The 25,540-nt window shown below is 47.6% G+C and overlaps 6 protein-coding genes across 6 annotated transcripts; 1 reads left to right on the plus strand and 5 right to left on the minus strand.

Annotated features, from left to right (window-relative positions):
* Nucleotides 1-66: 66 nt before the first annotated feature.
* On the minus strand, nucleotides 67-335 carry DFJ58DRAFT_652382 (uncharacterized protein; the record flags this gene model as incomplete). The annotated part of the gene is made up of 2 exons (XM_041381682.1): nucleotides 67-182; nucleotides 233-335. Coding segments are annotated over 2 exons (219 nt in total), but the record flags the coding sequence as incomplete, so codon positions are not given.
* Nucleotides 336-1,538: 1,203 nt separating this feature from the next.
* DFJ58DRAFT_471928 (uncharacterized protein) lies at nucleotides 1,539-2,344 on the minus strand. The gene is made up of 3 exons (XM_041380543.1): nucleotides 2,262-2,344; nucleotides 2,051-2,212; nucleotides 1,539-2,005 (listed from the first exon to the last, which is right to left on the minus strand). The coding sequence occupies exons 2-3, from the start codon at nucleotides 2,171-2,173 to the stop codon at nucleotides 1,625-1,627; spliced, it is 504 nt and encodes a 167-aa protein (XP_041249415.1). The 5' UTR covers nucleotides 2,174-2,212; nucleotides 2,262-2,344; the 3' UTR covers nucleotides 1,539-1,624.
* A 297-nt stretch (nucleotides 2,345-2,641) lies between these two features.
* On the minus strand, nucleotides 2,642-3,307 carry DFJ58DRAFT_652315 (uncharacterized protein; the record flags this gene model as incomplete). Its single annotated transcript, XM_041381675.1, has 1 exon — nucleotides 2,642-3,307. One exon carries the CDS (start codon nucleotides 3,305-3,307, stop codon nucleotides 2,642-2,644), a length of 666 nt encoding a protein of 221 aa, XP_041249416.1.
* A 15,007-nt stretch (nucleotides 3,308-18,314) lies between these two features.
* Nucleotides 18,315-18,835, minus strand: DFJ58DRAFT_762772 (uncharacterized protein). Its single transcript, XM_041388569.1, has 2 exons — nucleotides 18,584-18,835; nucleotides 18,315-18,534 (listed from the first exon to the last, which is right to left on the minus strand). Exons 1-2 carry the CDS (start codon nucleotides 18,817-18,819, stop codon nucleotides 18,531-18,533), a joined length of 240 nt encoding a protein of 79 aa, XP_041249417.1. The 5' UTR covers nucleotides 18,820-18,835; the 3' UTR covers nucleotides 18,315-18,530.
* A 668-nt stretch (nucleotides 18,836-19,503) lies between these two features.
* On the plus strand, nucleotides 19,504-21,548 carry DFJ58DRAFT_722629 (chaperonin Cpn60/TCP-1 family; the record flags this gene model as incomplete). Its single annotated transcript, XM_041384908.1, has 8 exons — nucleotides 19,504-19,560; nucleotides 19,614-19,704; nucleotides 19,751-19,887; nucleotides 19,940-20,084; nucleotides 20,133-20,387; nucleotides 20,441-20,589; nucleotides 20,648-21,301; nucleotides 21,360-21,548. The coding sequence occupies 8 exons, from the start codon at nucleotides 19,504-19,506 to the stop codon at nucleotides 21,546-21,548; spliced, it is 1,677 nt and encodes a 558-aa protein (XP_041249418.1).
* A 281-nt stretch (nucleotides 21,549-21,829) lies between these two features.
* Nucleotides 21,830-25,177, minus strand: DFJ58DRAFT_722630 (uncharacterized protein; the record flags this gene model as incomplete). The annotated part of the gene is made up of 14 exons (XM_041384909.1): nucleotides 21,830-21,958; nucleotides 22,008-22,161; nucleotides 22,220-22,325; nucleotides 22,375-22,500; nucleotides 22,553-22,609; nucleotides 22,657-22,791; nucleotides 22,839-23,157; nucleotides 23,225-23,639; nucleotides 23,689-24,189; nucleotides 24,245-24,351; nucleotides 24,403-24,469; nucleotides 24,501-24,802; nucleotides 24,932-25,078; nucleotides 25,127-25,177. 14 exons carry the CDS (start codon nucleotides 25,175-25,177, stop codon nucleotides 21,830-21,832), a joined length of 2,616 nt encoding a protein of 871 aa, XP_041249419.1.
* Nucleotides 25,178-25,540: the final 363 nt, after the last annotated feature.

Raw genomic sequence — 25,540 nt, forward strand, 5'->3', positions numbered from 1 at the left:
TAGTCGGTTACTTTGGAGTAGTAGCATCAATATCATTTAGCTGACGAAACAAACAAACATAAAAACTCACCTATCGAGATGTTCTGCGACTGCGATCCTCTTCAGAAGATCAAAGTTTGCCTGAGGAAGCCCGTGCACGACACTCCGGATACAGGCAAGCCGCGAGTTAAGATTCTCGAGCTCTGCAAGAACATGAGCATTGAAAGAAGACCATTGATAGAATGGATTTTACTCGTTGCCTCGATAACATTGAAATAGGATGACGATGATAGGAAGACAGGCTCGGGGAGCAACCTGAACCATGACTTGACCAAGTCACACACGACATGGATATCAATATTATCGGGGGTGATAGGCCTCTCACCTAGCGAATCAGCAGTTAGTTATGTGCAACTCGTTCCAGATAGAAATAATATGTACCTCTGTTTGAAACTCTCAACTTCAGATGCAAAGAAGCTTGCAGTCAAAGTCGCACAGTGGTGCTGGACAAAGAAGGACAAACAAATGACTTCATCAACCTCCAGAATTAATTAATGTCATCACCCAACTCGTGGTAACTAAGCTTACACGACTATGATGATAACAAGCATTAATATTTTAATCCAACGCGTACTTCTGCTGTTTGTGTGTTCACATTCTCTTCGAATTCTTTACTCGTTACACCACTCATCGATCATCGATCATCGCCATGATCCCCAGCAACCCATGTTTCATTCACCTCCGAAAACGTCTCCGCTTCCAACGCCCCGTTCAGAACTATCAGCCTTGTGATCCCTCAGATGTATGTTTGGAGGTGCCGGTCCTGGAATGCTTTCTCGTGAGTATCAACAGCTTATAAGCTCCATCATCCATCTCTTAATTCTCACCCTTCTCCTCCCCGTTCTCGTCGCACCCCCTGTACGCGATACACGCATCATCAATTAATGTCGTGAACCCTTCTTACTCCACAACGTCACTATCAGTTCCTCCCAAACTACGACGCGTCAAACTTCGCAGATATCAAGACCCCCGTATTCTTTCCTCCAACTACGATCGCTCCTACATTGGCACCGCTTTGGAGCTGAAATAAAGACACCCTTACCCCTCCTATTTTTGCATTAGAGAGGATTAAGTGGGCCACGGAAATTCTCAGTCAATAACTACGATTTGCGACTAAGGACTCCGTGCGCGCGTGTGTGTGTGTTGACTCAAACGCACATAGTACCTGTATTATGAAAGCCCTCTCAACAGCTCCGTGAGTAGCAGTCTACTTCTCCTAGCCTCATGCAATGCCACGCATCTATCACGAGTTCAATGCAGAGTTATGGAACTCGATTGTATGCAGTCCTTAGATTCTTGTTGAGTCTCCGGAAAGCGACTATCGAAGAGCCCCTTGACGAGGACGCCCGTTGTGACGACAGCCTGGTGCACCTGCATCGAATATCACCCTCAATTCAACGTCATCTATCGTGCCGGATAGGGTTAGGGATAAAATTAATTGACGAATTATTAGCCTGCTTTTTAGCCAGGTGGCTCTTGGGGAGTTATTAACTAGCGGATTATTAGCCGCTTTTTAGCAAGTCACGTGACATAGTTTTTAGCAGGCGAAAAGATAGCTAATAACCCTAGCTAATTAGCCAGCCGCTCATTCCCATGTTTCCGGCCACTCGTTATCGACGCTGTCATCCCCCTCGATCTCTTCAGCCTCGGCCTTGGCCTTTCCCTTGCCTTTCTGTGTGCCACCAGGACTTGCCTCTGCCAATACTACCAACAAACCCTCTGCACTCAAGTCTATCTCGGATTCGACATCGAAGTCAGCATCATTGCATGCGGTGGAACTCTCTCCCACATTGTCCAACCAAGAACTGGACTCGTCATCTTCAATTTCTTCATCTCCTCCAGCACTTTCGGTCGACAGCAAGCTGTTCCTTGGATCGTGGTGCTGTTTGCCTACTTTCGCTCCAGACCCAAACAGTTGGGCGTCGAGGTCATAAAAATTGATGGTCGGACGCTCTGGATGTTTGGACTATGCTTGCATGAGTATGAGCCAAAAAAAGTCGGATTTACTTACAGCAGAATCATACATGTACCATTGCCATATTTGCGTCATGTTCACAAGTGTACTGACATTTTGACGATTTCGCAGCGCAGAATTCATCCGCGTGAATACTGACATTGTACGCTCTTCTGGCATTGAGCTCGGTCGGACGGAAAACACCTTGACAGCGAGGGTCTTTACTGGAGTGAGTGAACCAGTTCATGTATGCAACAAATGGACTGACCGCGAGGATATTTCCCTCAGGAATTCTTGTTAAGTGCGTCCACCATGACAGTGTTGATTGACCATCTTCAAGGGGGGTATCAAATGGATACTGACCACGTGCGTAACGTTCAAATTGCCGGAGGAATGATTGCTGAGCCTCACGACCAGTTAGTTTTTTGAGAATCGGGTTCTCTTTTGACTTCCACTCCCCCTCAAGAAGACCCTTCAAGAACACAAGTACGCGACAGAAGACTGCGTAGTTTTGGATGGGAGGACCAGACGAATCGGAAGACAAAGTCTTTCATGAAAATTATGAGGCGGCGGCGGGATTGGTAAGAAGACTTCTCCAGATTTTACCTGTTGTAAGTAGGGTTAGATCACCGACTGCAAGATTACATACTAGTTGATACTTACGGATAATGTGTGCAGGTGGGCATCAATGACGGCCACACCAATCTGCATACACGCGGCATCTAGTGCATCGTGAGTCGATACGAGGAGAGAATAAGCTTGTGGAAGAAAGTGATGGGCGATGGCATTGATGGCGAGTATGCCACATGAATACTGATCTTGTTGGTGAGTGCAGGCAAGGGCTTCCCATTTGAATGATGTCGGTGTGTGCAATCCAAGCCACCACTCGACTGCATGATGGATCGAGTCTGGTGCCTCATGTCCGAATGAGTCTCCGAAGTAAATTGTGTGACGTGAGCCATCGATAACAAGAGACAGCCAATGGTTGGAGTGGACAAAACAAGCCATTCCAACAGTCTTTACACCATTGGCTACATCCTGCCCAACCTGACGAAGGTGCAAACAATCATCTGCGCTGAAATAGTCTCGCTGGTGGCGCAACTCGAAGATAGTTTTAAGTTTATTGATGAAGTACGTTTGAAGGATGTCGGGAAATGGGGCGAGAACATCACTACTTTTGATCTGCCAATGAATGAGTTCAAGAGCAAAATTAATGTTATTGTCGCAGAGCCAGCCCTGCGAGGCGAATTGTGCCAGGTTGTGTATAGGCGAGTAGTCCATGAAGCCGCAAACATCACCCTGCCAAGGAAGCATTGACAACTGCATTTGGAAGACGGACGCAACTGAGTGACTGGGCTCCAGGGCCGCGTGACTGTTGCTCTACAAAACGACATGCAGCTTGCCATTTCATTAATGGGGGGATAATATCTTTTGCGACTTTGTCCCAAAACTGCAAGTAGCCAGAAGGGGTATCTATAAGGTGAGTCGGTGTGAGCATAAATAACAGAGCATTTCCCAGTGCCCCGGGCCTCTGGCGCCATGCGAATGAGTGCCGTAACGATTGACTCCGTTGGGATTGGTAATGAAGATAGGAGAGCGTGACCAGTTGGGATGGTGTGTGGGGGTTCCAAGCAGAAGTATTGCTCAATGTTCGGCAGGTTGGCCTGAGGGATGGAAGTGACAGATGGAATGGCAAATTCGATGAATGCAGAGATGGGAAGGTCTGAGGGAGGGAAAAGTGTTGCAGTCAGGGACTCTGGAATGTCGGAGTACATCGGTGTCCCAGATCTATAATCACTGGGACGCCCAGCATCGTCGTGCAGCTCGATGACATCCATAAGGGTGATGCCTTGCATGGGTTGAAAATTTGAAAGGACTCAGGACCTAAGGATTATGTCACAACCCTTATAACGAATTAACGTAGGGGCAGAGACTAGGACTCAAACAAGGATATCACAACAAAGAGGAAGGAATAGCAGGGACGTCTTAGGATTGCTAGCAGTGAGCTAATACAAAAGAGGTTTGAACTGGAGAACTACTGACTACAATGAGCTACCTATATACATATATTGAAACGGAGACTGAATCTGAGTATGAACTAACTAACCAATCATTAAATAGAAAAGGGAATCGTACGATGATCTAAATATAACTACACCTATGATGTCATGAAACGTGTGACGGCTGTGCAAGGGTTCTCGAAGGTTCTAGAGTCACGTGACTTGATCGCTTGAGTAAGGAAGTCGAAATCAGGAATGTCGGAGATAAAAGTAGTGGGCGCTAATGGAATAGAGAAGTTCGGGTTAGGGTTTGTGAAGGTTATAGGTACAGACGCTGACTGAGCGCTAATGACAGGCGCTTGTAACGGGCGCTTAATGGGTGTCTTACGAGTGTTCAAGAAAGAATAGTGATTTGTATTTGGAATTCGTGACATTACCCCCTCTCTAGGATGAGCGTCATCGCGAATGTAGGATGGTCGGATGTTTTTCTCTCTCCATTGTTTGAATGCATCCGTATCAAGAATAGATCCTAGAATTCTTTTGGATTTGGCAGCCGTGGGATTCTTCTTATGGAATTCTGCAATTAGAATCGGGGAGTTTTTAACGTTTTCTTCTGGCTCCCATGTCGACTCTTCTATTGGATATCCTTCCCATTTTACTCGGTATTGCACTTTTCCTCGGAATTGTCGGCTATCTAGTACTTCTTCTACGACAAATTCTTCCTGATCGTCAACAATGTCTGGAGGTGGTCGGGTGGGTTGAGAATGAGGGATCAATTGAGATGTGTAATATGGAGTAAGCAATTCCACATGAAAAACCGGGTGAATCTTATAGCTCTCTGGCAATTTCAATTTGTAGTTCACTTCACCGGTCTTCTCTAGTATTTCAAAGGGCCCAAGATGACGATCTGACAACTTTTGACTTGGACGACGTTGTTTGATGTTCTTTGCGTCTAGCCAGACCTTGTCTCCCTTTTGATACTGAGGTGCGTCTTTAACTCCTCGGTCATAGAAGCGTTTCATGCGTTCATTAACCATCTTCAGAGTGTTTTCCGCATCGTCTCGTGCTTCTCTCATTTGATCTGCTCTCTCATTGGCAGCGGGAATAAAGGATGTGGAGTTCGGAGATACAGTGAATTCGGGATTATATCCATAAAGGACTTTGAACGGACTATGACCGGTTACTGTGACTGCATTGTTATGTGAAAACTCTGCTATTGGCAGCCAAGATACCCAATCATTTTGTCTATACGAGGCAAACATGTGCAAGTACTGTTCAACTTCTTGGTTTACATGTTCTGTCTGTCCGTCTGTTCTGGGGTGATAGGAGGTCGAAGCAGACCATTTCGTTCCTAATCTTTTCGATACTTGTCCCATAAACTTCGAAATGAACTGTGTTCCTCTATCCGAAATCACTTTCTTTGGTGTACCATGATGTTTCCATACATTTTTTAGAAATAGCTCGGCAATTCCCTTCGAGTCTACGTCTTTGGTGGTAGGAATGAAGTGCAATTGTTTTGAGAATCGATCAACAACAACAAATATACTATCGCATCCTTCACTCTTTGGCAAGTCCACTATCAGGTCACATGAGATCGTTTGCCAAGGTCCTTCTGGGACTTCATTTGGCTGTAAAGGTCCCGTTGGTCTACTGGGGAACACTTTTGTTTGCTTGCATCGATCACAACCATCTACATAATCATGGACATACTTCGTCATTGAAGGCCACCAATAATTTCTGGAAATCAATTCTAAGGTTTTGGCACGTCCAGGATGTCCAGCCGGTGGAGAGTCGTGAAACAACTCCAATATCTCTCGGCGAATCTCTTTGTCATTTGGAACATATACCAATCCTCGGAATAACACCAATCCGTCCTCAACATTCCATTCTTCGATTCCTCTGCGCAATTGTACCGGTGCTGCTTTTAGCGTTTCTAGCGCTTTCATTACTTCAGGCTCTCGTTCTGTGCTCTTTCTTATCTTCTTCATGAGCGAACTTTCTCCTTCTATGAGAATTTGGCCTCTTTTAGTAGCTTTGATCTTGAAAAATTCCGGTTTCAACAAAATGCGGTCAGAATTATCGTTTTCTACTCCCCCTCTGTGGTCTTCTCTCCGAGATAGACGATCGGCTTTGTCATTGACTACACCAGGCTTATGTTGGAGCGTAAATTCATACTCCGCCAGGAACAAACTCCATCTGGCTTGCCTTCTTGTCAACTTTTGACTCGTCATAAAGTACTCAAGATTCTTATGATCCGTCCAGATCTCCACATGTTGGGGTTTTCCCTGCACATAGTGCCTCCACTCTTCCAACGCTCGAATGATTGCTAATAACTCTTTATTGTGAATGTCATAATTTCTCTCTGCATCATTCATCGACTTCGAGTAATAAGCCACTGGATGCCATAGGTCATCTTCCATTAATTGAGATAGAACTGCTCCTGTTGCATAATCAGAAGCATCAGTTTCTATTTTCATTTTCTTCTCAACGTCAGGCATGACTAAAACGGGAGCTTCTGTAAAACGCTTCTTTAACTCATCGAAAGCGTTTTGCTGTCTCTCTGTCCAATCCCATTTTGCATCTTTTCTCAGCAAATCATTCATTGGTCTAGCAATGTCTGAGAACCCAAGTATAAATCTTCGATAGAAGTTGGCAAAACCCATGAATGCTTGTATTTCTTTTACGCATTTGGGAACAGGCCATTTTAATACTCCTTCTACCTTGACGGGGTCCATAGATACACTGCCTTTTTCCACAATCAACCCAAGGAACTCGACTTTAGACTGTTCGAAGCTACATTTCTCAGGCTTCAAGTACAGGTCGTTCTCTTTCAATCGTTTGAGTACTTCTCGCACGACCTTTTGGTGTTGCTCTCTGTTTCTGTTTGTAAAAACCAAGATGTCATCGATATAAACGACCACTGTTTTGCCGTCTATTAAATCTCTGAATATTTCATTCATCATGGTTTGGAAAGTTGCTGGAGAGTTTGTCAACCCAAAATACATTACGGTTGGTTTGTGGTGACCGAAGGGCGTTTTGAAAGCTGCCTTCCATTCATCTCCTTCTTTCATCCGAATATTGTTATATCCCCATCGTACATCCATCTTGGAGTACATCGTAGCACCAGTAAGGGCATCAATCAGGTCTTGAGATCTCGGTAGTGGATACGCATTTTTAACCGTCTTCTCATTAAGCCTTCTATAGTCCATCACAGGTCTAAGTTTGCCATCTTTTTGGCCACAAAGAAGAAAGGTGCTGCAACTGGAGATTGTGAATCTCTAATACGTCCTAGTGCAGTCTCGGCTTTTAACCAATCTTTCAAAGTGTCCATCTCTTTAGGTGACAAGGGATAGGGTTTCACGTTTGGAGGAAGATCATTGTCATCCTTAAGATCCACAGCATGATCCCATTTCTTTCTCTCGGGGAATCGTTTGGACTCTTCTTCTGAGAACACTCCCAGGTAATCGTGAAGCCAGTCTGGAACCATTTCTTCTACAGACTTCTTCTTCTTTGTAGCTTCTTCTGCTACCTTTTGTTCCGTGGCAACTGAGGCTTTGTACCTAATCCATCTTTCAGGACTTTCCTCATCTTCTACCTCTTCGCAGGTTGCCTTCTTCATGTCCATGTCTTCATCGTCATCCTCTTCTGTGGGAATCAGATCTGGAACTACATCTGCCTGTTTTTGTGTTTTTGTGTTTTCTCTATTTTTTTGTCTTTGTTCTTTTTTTGTAATACATTTAAGCGGACATCTAGATCGCGAAAACTGTCCTGCATTCCAGTCTATTTCTGGGTTATGATATCTTAACCAGTCAATGCCGATAATAACATCATCGTTTCCTAAGTCTGTAATCATGAAGGCTGCTTTGTCTTCTACATGATTACCGATCTTTAGACTTAGTTCGGTGAAATGAGTCATTGATCCAGCGGCATTTAAAGAACCATCTATGTTCTTAACCAGAATAGGTCTTAATAATTTACGGCATATTACATCATTCTTCTTCACAAACTTCTCATTGATAAATAATGTTGATGCACCACAGTCCACGAGTGCCTTCACGTCTGCTTGTCGATTCTTTCCTTTCAAGGTAATCGGAATGTAAAAATGCTCTGATTTTGATCGCAAATATACTTCTGTTACATCCGAGAACGTAGATAAGATTGAGAAACGATTGTTCGGGTCCAAGTCCGCAGACTCTAACTCAGACCTTTCTAAAACCCTTATCTCCTTTGGCCTTGACATAGTCTTTAAACCATTGGGGCATCGAGTCTTCCTTTGGCACTTCAGTAGCCTTCACTTGCACTTTCGGAGCGCCCTTGCAGTTCCTTGCCATATGTCCTTCTTCACCACAACGATAGCAGTTGAAAGAACCAGTCTTTCCTTGAGGTTTGGGAGCTCCTCTCTGCTTGTTGGCGTCGACGTCCATGGCATTACTGTCTCTGTTGGGACCAGCCCTTGATTCGAAGTTTCTCGCAGCCCTGTTAGGGGTCCAGAGAGAAGTCTTCTTTTTCTCCGCATCTAACTCCTCGAAGTTTCGTCCTATTTGGATCGCATGCTCTATCAATTTCTGCATGTTGTCCTTGTCCTTGTAGGCGATGTGAGCAAGTTGTAACTTGACGCGGTCTTGAAGTCCTGCCCTATACTTCTGACGTAAGTCATAGTCGGAGAACCTGGTGTGTGCAGCTTTTTGTTTGAAAGTAGCTGTATACTCTGGGACGGAAGAAGATCCTTGTCTTAAGGAATCTAATTCTCGAACTGCCTTGCCTTCAAGGTCTTCTTGTGCCCACATGGCGGTGAAGTCTTCATCTAACTTCTTCATGGTGAGATTTCCATCAGCATGATCTTCAATGTAGGACTGCGCCCATTTAGCAGCAGATCCTTTCATGAACGAAAGCATGACTGAGATTCTTTGCCTTTCTGTGATGCTGGGCCATTGCGTCATATAGAGCGCTATTTGTGTTGCCCACATCTTGGCATCAATGGAATCTTTGTCTCCTGTGAATTCTGTGGGTTTAGCCATCTTGATTGAGGCTGTGGTAGAGGCGGCGGATGATCCAAAGGATGGGGATGCAGTGAGTTTGTCAATCTCGGCTTGTTGCATTTGAATCCGTAGAGCTAGATCTTCATTCTTCGTTGTTAGCTCGTCATTCTTGTTTTGCAGAGCCGTGACTTGGTTTTGCCACAATGCATTGTTTGCAGCAATCTGTTCTTGTACATATTGTACAAACTCCTCGCTGCTTGTAGGCATTCTTGGTGGAAGTGGTTCAGACATAGTACCAGTTGTTTTCTGGAACCCGATTTACTGATGTCTGTGAAGAGCTAGTCGTAACGGCTCTTCCGAAAAGGAAAGGTGATGAAAGGGAAGATGGAAAAGGAATACGTAAATGGAAAACTGAAGCGGTCCCCGATATCTGATCGGATCTACCTCGTACTTCAGGGTCAAAGGGTCCTGGTAAAACCCAACTGACTCTTCCCTAGATACTGACTAGAAAGATTTGTACATAACAACTATACTCGCCAAGTGGGAAAACTAGAACGCCAAGGTGCTCTTCCAGCCGAAGCTTACAAGCGACCGAGTCTGGACTAGGAAATTCCTCTAAATACTTGGGTAGAGTAGCCTACGTATCATATGAAGAAATGTGATAGGTAAAAAGGAAATTATAGTAACGTTGAGCAGGCAGGGTCTTGGGCCAGCACTCAAAGTTGTAGTGACACACCTAATGTCGTGAACACCTCCATATACTGGCGGCTGCAGTGTAAGGCAGGGCCTGGTATAGGACTACTAACTATGAAACGGATAGGTATGAATGCGCTCAAATGAGCAAAGGGGAGAGTGATAAAATCAAGGGTCGCTGTTGTTTAGACCGGGCAATGTAAAACGTGTAACGGTTCTATTTGATTGAGGATCACGGATAGTCGCAAGATGCTCAGATGTCATATACCATATATCCGGTTACAGATCCGATGAACATATCCGTCGTCCGGTCCACAGATCCGCTTTGATTCTGATTTCATTTCCTGTTCATATAACTCTAACTATCGTTCATCTCCTTTCGGTATTCCTGTACACCGGTATACCGGTTATCCTTTACTTCCGCTTTGCTTACTGATCCGCTATGCTTACTGATCCGCTACACTTACGAATCCGCTTTTACTTGTACTTCATTCCCGGTTCATGATTCGTGATCCATCCAACTTACCAATACGCTCCACTTAGACTTTGCTTATACTTTCGTACATAGCCTCGCACCTTTGCTTATTGATCATTCCGTTAGCTATCCGTAGTATATAAACCGTTGTATATGCGCTGTAGTAGATCAGTTCGAATATCATCTTAGATTGCACTCATTCCGTCTGGACTCCAAGTCCCTCCGTTATCCGTCCGGACTTGAGTACGCTACTCTTGTCTACTCCGAGACTTAGGATAGATTCCTATAGTCTACATATCCGCCTCTGTCTTCGGACAGTCCTCACCTGTTAGTTTCTAGTCCGGATCCGATCCGGATTAGCCATTACTCTATACGTTCGATATCCGGAAGTCTTAACGGATCCATTACAAGACTTATCCGTTACGAGACTTATCCGTCTCACTAGACGCGATACTTTAGCTCTCTGAAATAAGGGGCAAGACTCGGGAAAGGGGCACAGTGCACGAGCTGAGGCCAAAGCCCTTCGGATCCGATACTACTTGGGTACGGTCTTAACAGTATATTCGAACTCATACCTTTCCGAGTTACTTAACATCTATCATGCCTCCTACCAAGACACAAACAACTCTGCACGCGGTCGGACTAACCTCCCTCCGTCGTGATCCGACACCTATAGTCAACACCTTCACCAGTTTCTCTCAGCGCCGTGTTAGCACCCACGGAACCGCTCAAACCATATCCGAACTCCTTAATCGTCGACACCCGGAAACCCCAACACGCACTCCTGCCGTAGGACCTCCGGACGATGATGATCCCGATGATGGTGATGATGATTTCCCTGGTAATCCACCCGATGATAACGGTGGTGATCCGGATGATGATCCGGATGTTGAGGACGATGAAAATGACGGCCTAAACCCACAAGACCGCGTTATGCTTCGACTCTCAGAAGCCATCGATAACCTTGCTCGCAATAATCGTCGCGCGCCCGCATCCGAAGATTCTAGAGTCAAGGTCCGAGAACCGGATACCTTCGACGGATCCGAACCATGGAAGCTCCGTGCGTTCTTTGTCCAGTGTGAGCTTAACTTCCAGAGCAAGCCTAAGGCTTTCCGTACCGGAAGGGCTAAAGTCAACTTCGCCCAATCCTACCTTAAGGGTATGGCCCTTGAATGGTTTGAACCGGATCTCCTGTCTGATGATTCGGACGATCATCCGGATTGGATGGATGACTATTCCGTGTTCATGCTTGAACTCCAAGCCAACTTCGGGCCTCATGACCCATCCGGTGATGCAGAAATGCAGCTCAAACAGCTCCACATGCGCGATGGACAGCGCATCAACAAGTACGTTGTGGAATTCCAGCGTCTTGCTTCACAGGTTCGTGGCTGGGGCGACGGAGCCTTATGACGCCAATTCTACAACGGACTCCCGGCCCGTATCAAGGATGAAATCAGTCGCATGGGTAAACCCTCTACTCTTTCCGAATACAAAGTCCTCGCTCAGACTATCGACGCCCGATACTGGGAACGGAAGGGAGAGATCTCTCGAGAAGCTAAACCCACTTCATCCACTACCCCTAAGCAATCCGCTTCTGACTGGACGAACTCCAATACGTCCGGATCCGGAAATCACAAATCCGGAAACTCCAATGATCAGAAGTCTACAAAGCCATCCGCATCCTCGAACTCGTCCGCTCCTAAGGTTCCGGATCTTACTTCCAAGCTGGGTAAGGATGGAAAGTTAACGTCCGAAGAGCGGCAGAGAAGGATGGACAAGAAACTCTGCTTATTCTGTGGTGGACCCGGCCATACAGCTCGGGAATGCACCAAGTCTACTTCGTGTGCTGCCAAAGGCCGCGCTGCAGTAGTCGCTCCGGAAGTCAAACCGGATGTCTCTACTGAGACAAAAAAATAGTCTGCGACTCTCCTAGCTCCGTGCAGGAAGAGGGTCGCGTTGACTCTGCCTGCACAAAGGAGTTAAGACTCAATGCTGTCGCGCTCTCGGATCCGACTTCCCTCTGTCCATATGTTTCACTTCCGTTACTTCCATCCGTATACGAATTTCCAGCTCTTGTAGATTATGGTTCTTCTCATTGTTTCATAGATACGGCATTCATCCGAAAACATAAAATCCCTACATATCCGATACCTACGATTCCGCTCCGCTTGTTTGATGGTACTTGTAATAATACTATTTCCGAAGCTATAGATTTGTCCGTCCGCTTTCCGTCCGGTGTAGTCACCTCTGATACGTTCTACGTTACCCCTTTGGATTCATCTTGTTTTATCGTTCTTGGATATAGCTGGCTCACCCGACACAATCCGTTGATTGACTGGGTTTTGGGCAGCATTGAATTCCGGACGACATCTCATGGAATGCCATCGACCCCTCCGACGTCACTTCCGTCCTCGGATATCCCTCCTCCGACAGAAACCATACCTCCTCCGACTACATCCGTACCCTCCGCTGATAACACTGTTCCTAATATATCCCTAATCAATGCAGTTGCCTTTTGCCGGGCCTGCAAGTTAGAAGGATCGGTCCAGTTCAGTATATACCTTCGACCGTCCAGTGTCGATCTCCGATCCACTTCTCTATCGTCCGATCCTCCAGATCTATCCCAAATTCCTTCGGACTATCACGAGTTTGCGGATGTCTTCGACAAGGGAAAGGCTGGTCAGCTTCCTCCACATCGTCCTTATGATCTGAACATAGATCTGGAAGAAGGAACTAGTCCTCCCCTCGGAACTATCTATTCTCTATCCCCGGTCGAGCTTGCAGCCCTCCGGAAGTTTCTTGATGAAAATATTGCCTCTGGACTCCTCCGCTCCTCATCCTCTCCTCACGGAGCTCCGGTCCTATTTGTCAAGAAAAAGGACGGATCCCTCCGCCTTTGTGTGGATTTCCGTGGACTCAACCAGATCACTAAGAAAGACCGATATCCGTTACCCCTCATTGCCGACCTATTAGATTCTCCGAGCCGCGCTAAAGTTTATACCAAAATCGACCTCCGATCCGCTTATCATCTCGTCCGGATAGCGGAAGGGGAGGAATGGAAGACTGCCTTCCGAACGCGCTATGGCTCCTATGAATGGTTGGTGATGCCAGAAGGTCTCACTAACGCTCCAGCAGCATTCCAGCGCTTTGTCAATAGCGTGTTTGCTGATATGCTGGATGTATGCGTTATCGTATATCTGGACGACATCCTTATCTATTCCCATGACCTTGCGTCCCACAAGCAACACGTCCGAGAAGTACTCCGTCGACTCCGTAAACATCGTCTCTATGCCAAACCCGAAAAATTGACCTTTGGAAAGACATCCTGACCGCAACTTCCCAATGACCCTATTGCAACCAACCATCTTCCGGTACCTTCGGATCCGAGATGGACAGTGGACGATAGGGGTTTCCTCCGTTGTGACAACCGTATATATGTCCCAGAATCCGATAACCTTCGACTTCGCGTCCTCCGTAATACTCATGATCACCCCTTATCCGGACATTTTGGTCAAAACCGAACCCTAGACCTCATCCAACGCGAGTATACATGGCCAGGTATACGCACCTATGTTAAGGACTACGTCCGGTCCTGCACTACCTGCGCCCGAGCCAAGGTTCCGAGACATAAACCCTACGGATTGCTCAAGCAACTACCCATACCGGAAAAGCCTTGGAATTCCATATCCATGGATTTCATAGAGCAACTTCCGGACTCATCTGGCTTTACAGCCATCCTCGTTATCATAGATCGTTTATCCAAACAAGCAATATTTGTTCCGACTCACGATACCATTACCTCTCCGGATCTCGCTCGTCTATTCCTACTTCATGTGTTTTCCAAGCACGGAGTTCCGTCCCATGTCACCTCGGATCGCGGGTACAGAGTTTGTATCCCACTTCTTCCGATCCTTAGGAAAGGCATTGGATATGGTCCTCCACTTCACATCCGGATATCATCCGGAAGGGGATGGACAAACCGAGCGTGCCAACCAAACCCTGGAACAATACCTTCGGATATATTGCAATTATCAACAGGACAACTGGTCGGAACTACTTCCCTTAGCAGAATTTGCCTACAATAACGCTCCAAGTGCTACTACTGGAGTATCGCCTTTCTTTGCTAATAAGGGTTATCATCCGAACATATCCGTCCATCCGGAACGCGATCTATCCTCCATCCGCGCTCGCGACTATGCTATAGACCTCGACGACCTTCACCAATTCCTTAGAGAAGAAATGGCTCACGCCCAAGAAAGATATCAAGGACCTGCGGACGCTAAACGGAAACCTGCTCCGGATATCAATATCGGAGACCAAGTCTTTGTCAAGGCTAAGTACTTCCGGTCCACTCGTCCGTCTAAGAAACTCTCGGAAAAGAATCTAGGTCCGTTTGAAGTCATATCCCGTCCGGGTACCCATTCCTTTACCATCCGACTTCCCGAATCCATGAAATCCGTCCACCCCGTCTTCCATGTCTCACAGCTAGAACCATCCGTTCCGAACACAATTCCCAATTGGATCCAGCCTCCTCCACCTCCGGTCGAAGTCGACGGAGAACCAGAATATGAGATATCCGAAATCCTAGACTCTAAGCTGGACCGTCGTAGAAGACAATGCCAACTCTTATACCTCGTCCGATGGTCCGGATATGAAGGAACAGACGAAGAGACTTCATGGCTACTAGCCACGGAACTCGGAAACGCGTCCAATCTAGTCTCGGATTTCCACACTGCATATCCAGACAAACCCGGTCCTATTGCTATACAATGAATATACAAAGCGGATATACAAGTACATTAGTAGCAGAGAAGGCAGATCCGAAAATCCTCAGCCATCCATCTCCATGTCCCCACCCGATCCGGATCCGGATTCATCAACATCCTTGTCAGTGGCCTCAGAACGAGCCGCCTCTGTAATCCGGATTCCATTCCGGATCCCCTCAAGAAGGATGGTCTGGAACTCCCTCTGCTGCTCCAAAAACGCCTCCAAGTTAGTATTCATCCGCTCTATAGCAGTCCTACTCCCTTCCGCCGCTCCGATGCTCTGCTGGAGCAATCCGTTGGTCCGAGCCAGTTCCGCTACAATGCTATTAGCGGCCGCGACCCAGGCCTGATCATCATACTCCACTTCCACCTCATCCGCTACTACCGTCTTCATATCCGGATCCGGAGTCGGACTCTGCTGGCGCTTCTTACCCTTGCCTCTCGGAGATGGGTTCTCAGCAGCGCGCTGCCTCTTCTTAGACTTGGAATCCGTAACGGTTCCAGGTCGTCCGGGACAAGGAGCCTTGTCCTTCCGGCACGCGTTACAAGCCTTGATCTATCCGAATGTTAAGAGTCACGGATCCGATGATTCAAGGATGACTTACCAAGGAATTGCTATCCGCATCGGACCACAGACAGGCCCGACCCTTCTTAGCGCAGCGGGTACAAGCCCCATCCTTATCCGCTGAGATGGCGCGAGACTACAGATCCGATAAGGGACGGATCCGATAGAACAAGTCATAACTCACCATTTCCGCCACTATAGCCCTGCGCCTAGCCTCCTCCGCTTCCCTTCGGGCCTCAGCCCGTTCAATCTTCTTAATCCCTGCCAAGCGCTTCCGTTCCGCCTCTTCCGCTTGTTGCTTCAGCTTTTCAGCCTCTTCCTCCTTCCGAACCTCGGCCTCAGCAGCAGCCAGCGCGGCCTGGATATCCGCCAGAGTCTGCTTAGCGGTCTTCTTAGAGCCGGATCCGTTATCAGTCATGGTTGAGATAAGCTAGTGGTAGTGAAAAAGTAGGGAAAGGAAGGAACACCCTGCGACGCTTTGGCATCCGTATATCTGTCAGAATCCGAACTCAGCAACTTCTCCCATCAGCTTCTCCATTGTCTCGCACTCATACCATCCGTTCTGGATCGCTGATTCTTGTGCCTCTAGGGATTGGCCCCTAAGGGGGGGATACTGTCATACCATATATCCGGTTACAGATCCGATGATCTGGATCTCAGATCCGATCCAGATCCGATGAACATATCCGTCGTCCGGTCCACAGATCCGCTTTGATTCTGATTTCATTTCCTGTTCATATAACTCTAACTATCGTTCATCTCCTTTCGGTATTCCTGTACACCGGTATACCGGTTATCCTTTACTTCCGCTTTGCTTACTGATCCGCTACACTTACGAATCCGCTTTTACTTGTACTTCATTCCCGGTTCATGATTCGTGATCCATCCAACTTACCAATACGCTCCACTTAGACTTTGCTTATACTTTCGTACATAGCCTCGCACCTTTGCTTATTGATCATTCCGTTAGCTATCCGTAGTATATAAACCGTTGTATATGCGCTGTAGTAGATCAGTTCGAATATCATCTTAGATTGCACTCATTCCATCTGGACTCCAAGTCCCTCCGTTATCCGTCCGGACTTGAGTACGCTACTCTTGTCTACTCCGAGACTTAGGATAGATTCCTATAGTCTACATATCCGCCTCTGTCTTCGGACAGTCCTCACCCGTTAGTTTCTAGTCCGGATCCGATCCGGATTAGCCATTACTCTATATGTTCGATATCCGGAAGTCTTAACGGATCCATTACAAGACTTATCCGTTACGAGACTTATCCGTCTCACTAGACGCGATACTTTAGCTCTCTGAAATAAGGGGCAAGACTCGGGAAAGGGGCACAGTGCACGAGCTGAGGCCAAAGCCCTTCGGATCCGATACTACTTGAGTACGGTCTTAACATCAGATCAAAGAGAAAAAGGTGCAAGCGGTAATGCGTAGAGTTGGAGTCCCCTATAGTTCAAACCTAATGTCACAACCCTTATAACGAATTAACGTAGGGGCAGAGACTAGGACTCAAACAAGGATATCACAACAAAGAGGAAGGAATAGCAGGGACGTCTTAGGATTGCTAGCAGTGAGCTAATACAAAAGAGGTTTGAACTGGAGAACTACTGACTACAATGAGCTACCTATATACATATATTGAAACGGAGACTGAATCTGAGTATGAACTAACTAACCAATCATTAAATAGAAAAGGGAATCGTACGATGATCTAAATATAACTACACCTATGATGTCATGAAACGTGTGACGGCTGTGCAAGGGTTCTCGAAGGTTCTAGAGTCACGTGACTTGATCGCTTGAGTAAGGAAGTCGAAATCAGGAATGTCGGAGATAAAAGTAGTGGGCGCTAATGGAATAGAGAAGTTCGGGTTAGGGTTTGTGAAGGTTATAGGTACAGACGCTGACTGAGCGCTAATGACAGGCGCTTGTAACGGGCGCTTAATGGGTGTCTTATGAGTGTTCAAGAAAGAATAGTGATTTGTATTTGGAATTCGTGACAGATTATCATTGAATGCGCGGGCTTGCACCAATTAGAACATTTGAAATAACTATATGGTAACTAGTTCATTATTATGATTATATGTCAGTAGAATTGAGCCTCCCGACACGATTCCTGACCTGATTGACGGTGTACCTCTGATATATGACGCACAGGCAGCCATTGGGAGTTCTTAGCATTATTAGCATGGTAATTTCTGGGATCGAATTATTAGCGTGTTATTAGCTTGCTAATATCTCGCTAATTAGCACCTGGCTAATAAACAACGAGTTTTCTCCCTAACCCTAGTGACAACTCTTGAAGAACCTTCGTTCGAGTTTGTTCCGAGTCAACCCTTGTCAACCTTTTCTACGCAGGCCGCCGCGCCGGCCAAGTCACCTTTAACATCTCCACTTTTCCACAAGGAAGCGTGTTCGAGCAGGCAGGTATCCAAGACAGACGACTCCATCATCCACGTTGTCAGCCACAAGGTGCAAAAGTTAGGGTCCTACATCATCGTTTATATAAAAATAACTAGTAAAAACCTCGAGGCGTTGCAGTGCCGGTCCCTGGATCATATTCGGCAGAGTGGAATGAAGAAAGAATCAAATTATCCAATAAATCGACCAGTAATACTCCAAGCTTTGGTTCTGATCGGTATACCAAGATTGATCCTATGCTGAGCAGGCCCGAGTGTTATCTAAAGTTTATACGTCGTGATACTGCTGCTTTTTCATCCGTTCATTTCACCCCCGAATCACGGGCAGCCAAGTCGCGTGTGATGGTAGAAAATATCTTCTCGTGGCAAAGGTCGGCTTTCCGATCTCGGTCGAAGCAATAACATGAACCAAGCCCTCCCGCATCGCTGAACCAGTTAGCACTCGTGTGGACGATGCTGATTTGCCCTTGCTTGCAGGGCCAGATAGCCACAGCACGCGTGGAACGTCGTCTCCAGTGCTGTTTACCCAATCCGTGATCTGAAAGAGCATTTTCGTACACGTCTCTTGGAAGCATTTTTTCCTGGTATCAAGCCCTGCGTTCGTTGCGCAAGTTATAACCGAGGTCCAGTAGTTCACCTGAAAAGGAATGAATAGCCGTTGCGTCAGAAGCAAGTACGATCCTTACCTGTATGGTGCGTAAAAATAGCTACGTCCCAAGCAACTTGGTCCCGAAAGTTTCGCATGATGCCCATAATTATACTTCTGGCTGCAAGGGCGCTCCTCATTACCGTATCTCCTGCGAGTCATGCGTGAAAGCGCCAGATAGGCACCGCTCAAGATGGATGCTCTCCAATTAATGAGATGTCTTGCCGTGAGGTGTCCTGTGTGGCCTACGGCCCAAAGCACCAAGAAACGCAGCATGTAATGCAAAAATGATATCATACCTGCGGCCTACGAGAAGGTGGCGGGCATGACAAGACACGCGGTGGGCAACAAGGATGATGCAACATGACGGGGGCAGACAGACCTTTGGCGCTAAGATGTACGGCAGAATCTGTACTGACCGCACCCAAAGACTAACTAAATACCAGACTTTCTGTCCTGTTCGTGTTCTCGTTCGAATAGATAGTACTGGTGTTGATCATGGCGGGAAAAAGTAAGAATCTGGCGCCGTGTTGAGAAGGCGCTCACCACACCGGGATTTGAAGTCGTCAAACTTCGAGGTGATATGATGCACAGTATAAACGGCAGCTAGGTCACAGTCCAATCTCACACAAGCCCAGAGTCCTTGGTTGTAAATCGTAATTATTGGGCAGTGCATATTAACATTTTCCGTGGCCCACTTTGTCCTCCCCAACGCAAAAATAGGAAGGCTCGGCGTAGCGGTGTCTTCATTTCCGTTCCAAAGGCGTGTTAATGTGGGAGCATTCGTAATTGGAGGAGAAAAAACGAGGGTCTTGATGTCTGCGAAGTTTGACGCGTCGTAGTTTGGGAGGAATTGACAGTTGGTAGGAGCATAACGTATTTTGGTTTGTTTACACCCACGTAGAAATTGGATAGGGACGCGTCCGAAAGCCAGTAGTCACGGTTGTGCCATCGGAAACCATGTCACTAAAAGTACCAAAAGCTAACAACATCCAACTCTTCAAGGATGGCTACAAGGTATGCTTCATACGCCCGATCTTCGTTTACAACATCCGATAACACTCTTGTAGCACCTCCAGGGCATCGAAGATGCCGTCCTTCGAAACATAAATGCAGTCTCAGAGCTATCCGATCTCGTACGGACAAGCTTTGGTCCAAATGGTACGTGTTCTGCGCTTATAACGTGTCTATATTGACTCTCTGTTAGGCCGGAATAAACTCATAATAAATCACCTTGGCCGACTTTTCGTAACATCCGATGCCGCTACCATCATCAGGGAAATCGAAGTTGTTCACCCAGCAGCTAAGCTCCTTGTCATGGCCTCGCAAGCTCAAGAGTCCGAAGTATGTCCTTCATTTTATTTCGTTTCTTATCTACTTATTAACTTACATCCAGATGGGTGACTCTACTAACATGGTCATCATTCTCGCAGGAGAACTACTCAAGAAATCGGAGAATCTACTCGTGATGGGCCTCCATCCCAGCGAGGTCATCAAGGGATACGAACTCGCATGCGCCAAAGCCCTCGCGGAACTTGAAAGTGAGTCCCTCCCTCATCTTGTATGCGTTTTCTTATGAAGCGGCGCAGATCTATCGACATCTAGCCTACCGTCCCCTTTTACGCAGGAATCCCTTATTACAGCCCTCAAACCCGCGATCGCTTCGAAACAATACGGTTACGAGGACACATTATCGTCACTTGTGGCAGAAGCCGCGCTCGCAGTCATGCCCAAAAACCCGAAGAATTTCAACGTCGACAACGTCCGCGTCGTCAAGATCATGGGCGGCAGCCTTTCGGGCAGCAAAGTTGTACAAGGGATGGTATTTGGTCGCGAACCCGAAGGTAATTCTACTCAAATTCTCGATACAGCACTCACGCTCACATCCCCTCCCAAGGTATCGTCAAAAAAGTTTCAGGCGCGAAAGTGGCCGTCTTTACATGCGCCCTCGACGTCGCCCAAACCGAAACCAAAGGCACTGTCCTCCTCAAAAGCGCAGACGAAATGCTCAATTTCACGCGCGGCGAGGAACAACAACTCGAAAGGGTATGTTTTCCTCCATCCCATTACCTTGTACATCTACTAACTATCACTCAATAAACAGATCTTCAAGGAAATCGCTGATTCAGGCATAAAAGTTATCATTGCAGGCTCATCCGTCGGCGACCTAGCCCTACACTACCTCAATCGCTTCAACATCGCCGTTCTCAAAGTCCTCTCCAAATTTGACCTCCGCCGCGTAGCTCGCGTCGCCAACGCCACTCCTCTCGCCCGCGTCGGTGCACCCACCCCAGAAGAAGCCGGCTACGTCGACATCTTCGAGACAACGGAGATCGGTGGAGACCGCGTCACCGTCCTCCGTCAGCTCGCTCCCGGCGAGGACGGGTATCAAGGAGACGCGGAGAAGACGCGTACAGCGACGATCGTGCTTAGAGGGGCGACGGCCAATCATCTTGATGACCTCGAGCGCGCTATCGACGATGGCGTCAATGTCATCAAATCTCTAATAAAGGACGCACGGTTGGTTCCTGGTGCTGGTGCAACGGAACTGGAGCTGGCCAAGCGTGTTGAGGTATACGGGAGCGGGATGAGGGGGCTGGCACAACATGCTGTGAAGCGGTATGCTACCGCACTCGAAGTCATACCCAGAACGCTCGCTGAGAATGCGCTGGGAGGTGCTGAGGGTAACGAGGTTCTCAGTCGGTTGTGGGCCAAGCACGAACAGAAGGGCGGCGAAGCCTGGGGTGTCGATATCGAGGTAAAGTTCACCAGCTCTACATCATGACACATTGATTGATTGATTGATCGCATTCTAGGCTGAACAAGATGGCACTCTGCTAGCTACCGACTTCAAGATTCTCGACCCACTAGCTGCAAAACAGTGGGCGATCAAGCTCGCAACAGAAGCCGCCGTATCCGTACTTAGCGTCGACAGCATCATCATGAGCAAACCCGCAGGAGGACCCAAAGTCCCTCAACAAGCAAGTAACTGGGATGAAGATTAGGGTAGTGCTACGGGAGCATCTAGACTGCTTTACAGTAATTTTGCACAGATCAGAGAAGTCACGAGTAATGGGAATAAAAAACAGGTGAAGCCAAAAAGAACGTCAGGATGAGCAGCGAGAATACTGTGGGGAGTGTGGTACTGTACAATGTCCATGATAGATATCCGCGAACGGTCGTATGTGACCCAGAGAACGGAATGCAAAAGGATTATGACGACAACAAGGAGTCCGTTGTAGATGGGGGGGGGTTAGGTGTGACCGTATACATGAGCGTCCATGGTCTATGACTCATCGCCTGCAGCTGGAGAGTCTATCTCCTCTTCTTCGTCCTCCTCGAGGATAGGCTCCTCCATTTCATCCTCTTCTACGTCATGGTCGGCTTCAAGCTCATCATCAAAGATTACATGGAACTGCAGCGAGTATCAGTGAAGGAACGATGAATGGTGTGACACCACGTACATGAGTGATTAGGGCTTTCACGAGTTTGTGGGTATGTCCCATGTTCGACAAGATCAGGGCAAAGTCATTCTGCGGTGCACGAAGGAGGTTGGGGCTGAAAACGATTGCAAGGGCTTCAGCTGTCATTTGGTTGTGTTCCTCGTAGTCGGTTACTCTGGAGTAATAGCATCAATATCATATAGCTGACGAAAGAAACAGGAACAAAAACTCACCTATCGAGATGTTCGGCAATCCTCTTCAAAAGGTCAAAGTTTGCCTGAGGAAGCCCGTGCACGACACTTCGGATACATGCAAGCCGCGAATTAAGATTCTCGAGCTCTGCAAGAACATTAGCATCGAAAAATACCATTGATGGGATAGAATTTACTCATTGCCTCAATAACATTGAAATAGGACGACGATGGGAAGACAGGCTCGGGGAGTAACCTGAACCATGACTTGATCAAGTCGCATACGGCATGGATATCACTGTCGGGGGTAATAGGCCACTCGCCTAGCGAATTATCAGTTAATTACATACAGCCCATTCCAGATAGGAACCATACCTCTGTTGAAGGCGTCGCGGAGAGCGTTAACTTCAGAAGTAGCACCAGCAACACGATCTGCAAAAAGTCAGACCTCTGCAGGAGAAAACGACGAAAGAACATACAGATGCCAACTTCATCAAGGCCACGATACTCGACTTCAGACAGGCAAGTCAGAATAACCGACGGGAGCGAGCCAATCTCGGGCTGCGCTCCATTAGCTTCACGCTGGAGGAGGAACTCCAGTTCGACAGCAAAGACTAGAAACGTATGAGAGACAGGACACGGAGGACATGGAACACCTTACCAGCTCTAGGATCCCGCGAAGCTGTGGTAGCTGATGGATGGTCATGGATATGGTCTGCAAGTTGCGGCTTTGGTGAATTTCCAAGATACGTCAAGCGGCGTTTAGCAGCAAGTTTCGCAACACGATTGATTTGCTCGATCCATCGTACCATCTCTTGTTTAGAAATAGCCTGCAGTAAATAATGTCCGCCGTCTTCGGTGTCCAGCTGGAATGTGAACGACCTCTCGTTATTGATAAATTGGGCAACTCGAGCGTCAACGACTGAAAGAACCAAAGAAGGTTTACCAGAGGGCGAGAAGTCCAATTCAGCGGGCGATCGCTTCAATGCCGTAGCGTGCATGCTATCAGTAAATGCACTAGAGATAGGCCTCATCAATTGGAAAAACGCTGAGGAGTAGCTCTTCTTCATCCGTGTGTTGCTTCTGAACCTGAGTCATCGGCTTGCGTGACCGCATGGCCTTGTTAATTTGATCATCTCTCCGCTCATTGCGCAATTGCTCCTGCTTTTTGTCCTTGCTGAGCCGGTCATGGAGATACTTGTCTCGCTTGCACTTCTCTTGTTGCGCCGCAACTAGCCTCTGGAACGGGCGTACGGTCTTCTTGACAGATGCCGAACCATTGCATTGAGCTTGCAGGGCCTCCCGCTGGGCATCGTCTCTGATACTCCGGTGGTCGAGCGAGATCAAGTTCATCTCTCTCTCGATGTTGTTCAACCGTTCAAAGTCTTTCCGGTCGACCTCTTCGCGGGGACGGCTCCTCTTCGAGAGCGATGGAGTAGTCAAAATGAGATTGCAAAGGTGCCTTAGGAACCCGTCAGCAGACCGTACCTCGGAATCGTAAATCACTTTACCTGCGTTTATCCAAGTTGATGATGCACTGATCGTTCTCGCCCGACGTCATAACCACATTTGGTATACTCACCAATTCGAGTATACGCTCCAAAATCCAACTAACGTCGATAGCGAGGACATCTCCGTATGATTTTTTGGGTATAGCCGGTCTTGAGAGAAGCCCTACAAGGCTATCGCACTGAACCCCCCGAAGATTCGCAATATTTTGCCATGGACGATGATGCATACGGCTCTCTGAACTAACAATGGCCGAAGTTAGGACAGCTTCGACGAAAGACCGGACACAAGGTCGGTCCCCACACCCGAAGGATGCAAAACCACTGTCCATGCTCCTTAGACGGGCAATCTCGATGGCTCGAAGGAAAAGGTCCATTCTTGCCTGCCGTAGTCTGATTCCCAATTTCGGTGCGACGAGCTTCGAAATCGTCCCATTTCCGAAGGATGTTAAAGGCACGGATACAGCTGCGGATGCTAGGCGGTAGGAGACGATAGATAGTGTCCTGAGAAAGCTCGGATATCAGCGAAGATGGCTGAACGTCCGTCATGTGGGAATACATGGACTGGATGTCGATGTCATCTGTCGATGGCACTTCCCGAGCTGAAAACCACCCAGTACGATCTGCGCTTTGCACCTCTAACAGATCAGCGGTGATGAAGAGGTCCTGAAAGGAAATTGAGCGCCCATATCGGAAATTAGTAAGGGGAGGACCAACCTCCTCGCTTATATACTCAACGCCGCAGCACCCATAGCGTTTTAAATTCTCGACGAGCTCATCAGCACTGATCGCATCGAGGTCCGGTGGTTGATTACCAAAGGATCGCCACCCGAGGAGTCGACTTCAGCGGTCGGGCAGTAGCTAAGAAGACAGACGGAGGGCGTTGAGTCTGCGTGGTAAACGCTGTATGTGTGATTTGACGAGCGCTGTCCAGAGCGTCCCAAGCTTGGCCGACGTCATTTTCGACCGTAGTTGGAGTATCAAAAGAAGAGCGATCTAATGGACTGTCCAGGAAGGACCGCACAGCTTCAAATAGCTGAACATCATCGAGACAGTCCTGGGCTCCTCCTCCAGACGTTATCCAGTCCTTGATCGCCTCTAGCACTTCCGACCGAAACTGATGACGTGAAGATAACTATTTGCGGAAGGCTGGCTGGAAGGTCGACTGCTTAAAAAGCGTTTTACGAAGTAGCTATAGAATATATGAATTAGGTCATCCCAAAACGCGGAAATGAGATTACCATACCTCAAAAAAGACGATGGGCGTCACAAAACTGCGGAACACATGCCACCACACTCGCGCAAACTCAGAACCGATCAACGACAAGGTCCCTGGTCTGCCGTCCCTTAGAGACGTCTCACCATTATCATCAGCCACAGCTACTGAAACGCCCTGAAGGCAATGTACGAGGACATTGGACCAGGCGGTCTATAAAGTTACAGCTTGCACGATGACGCGAATGGGCCTCTCTGACGACACTTCTGTCACCATAGCATTTGGTCGAGAAGATATAGAAGCAACGAGCTCGGCGTTGCAACGCTGCTCTTCCGCTCGAGACCCTGAGACGATCCAGGCTTTACACGGATAGAAGGTGAACGCGTCATAGGTTTGTCGAGATTACACCCCTCCACTACAGAACTCGGGGGTCTGGATGGTGCACGAGAAGGAGGCCGGATGAGGATAGTGGATCTAGGTCGCTGCGAGCAACGAGGAGAAGTTCTCCGTCATAAACAGGAATGGCAGTCTCCCGAATGTCGACGTCGCCAATGTTGAATAGCTTATCTTTACTGGGGAGGCATCCGCCCTGCGAGATGCCGGAGTCAACGTCACATCAAGTCCGCGGAGACGCTGGAG

The sequence above is a fragment of the Suillus subalutaceus genome (assembly GCF_016647625.1).
Source record: "Suillus subalutaceus strain FC151 chromosome Unknown DFJ58scaffold_8, whole genome shotgun sequence".
NCBI classification, from domain to species: Eukaryota; Fungi; Basidiomycota; class Agaricomycetes; order Boletales; family Suillaceae; genus Suillus; species Suillus subalutaceus.

What these genes read in the sequence shown, in the direction of transcription:
- DFJ58DRAFT_471928 (XM_041380543.1), bottom strand. Translation starts at nt 2,173, where the DNA reads ATGCCAGAAGAGCGTACAATGTCAGTATTCACGCGGATGAATTCTGCG. An exon ending in GGTACATGTATGATTCTGCT is followed by an intron (nt 2,006 to 2,050) that starts GTAAGTAAATCC and finishes ATGCAAGCATAG; the next exon opens with TCCAAACATCCAGAGCGTCC.
- DFJ58DRAFT_762772 (XM_041388569.1), bottom strand. Translation starts at nt 18,819, where the DNA reads ATGCTGCGTTTCTTGGTGCTTTGGGCCGTAGGCCACACAGGACACCTC.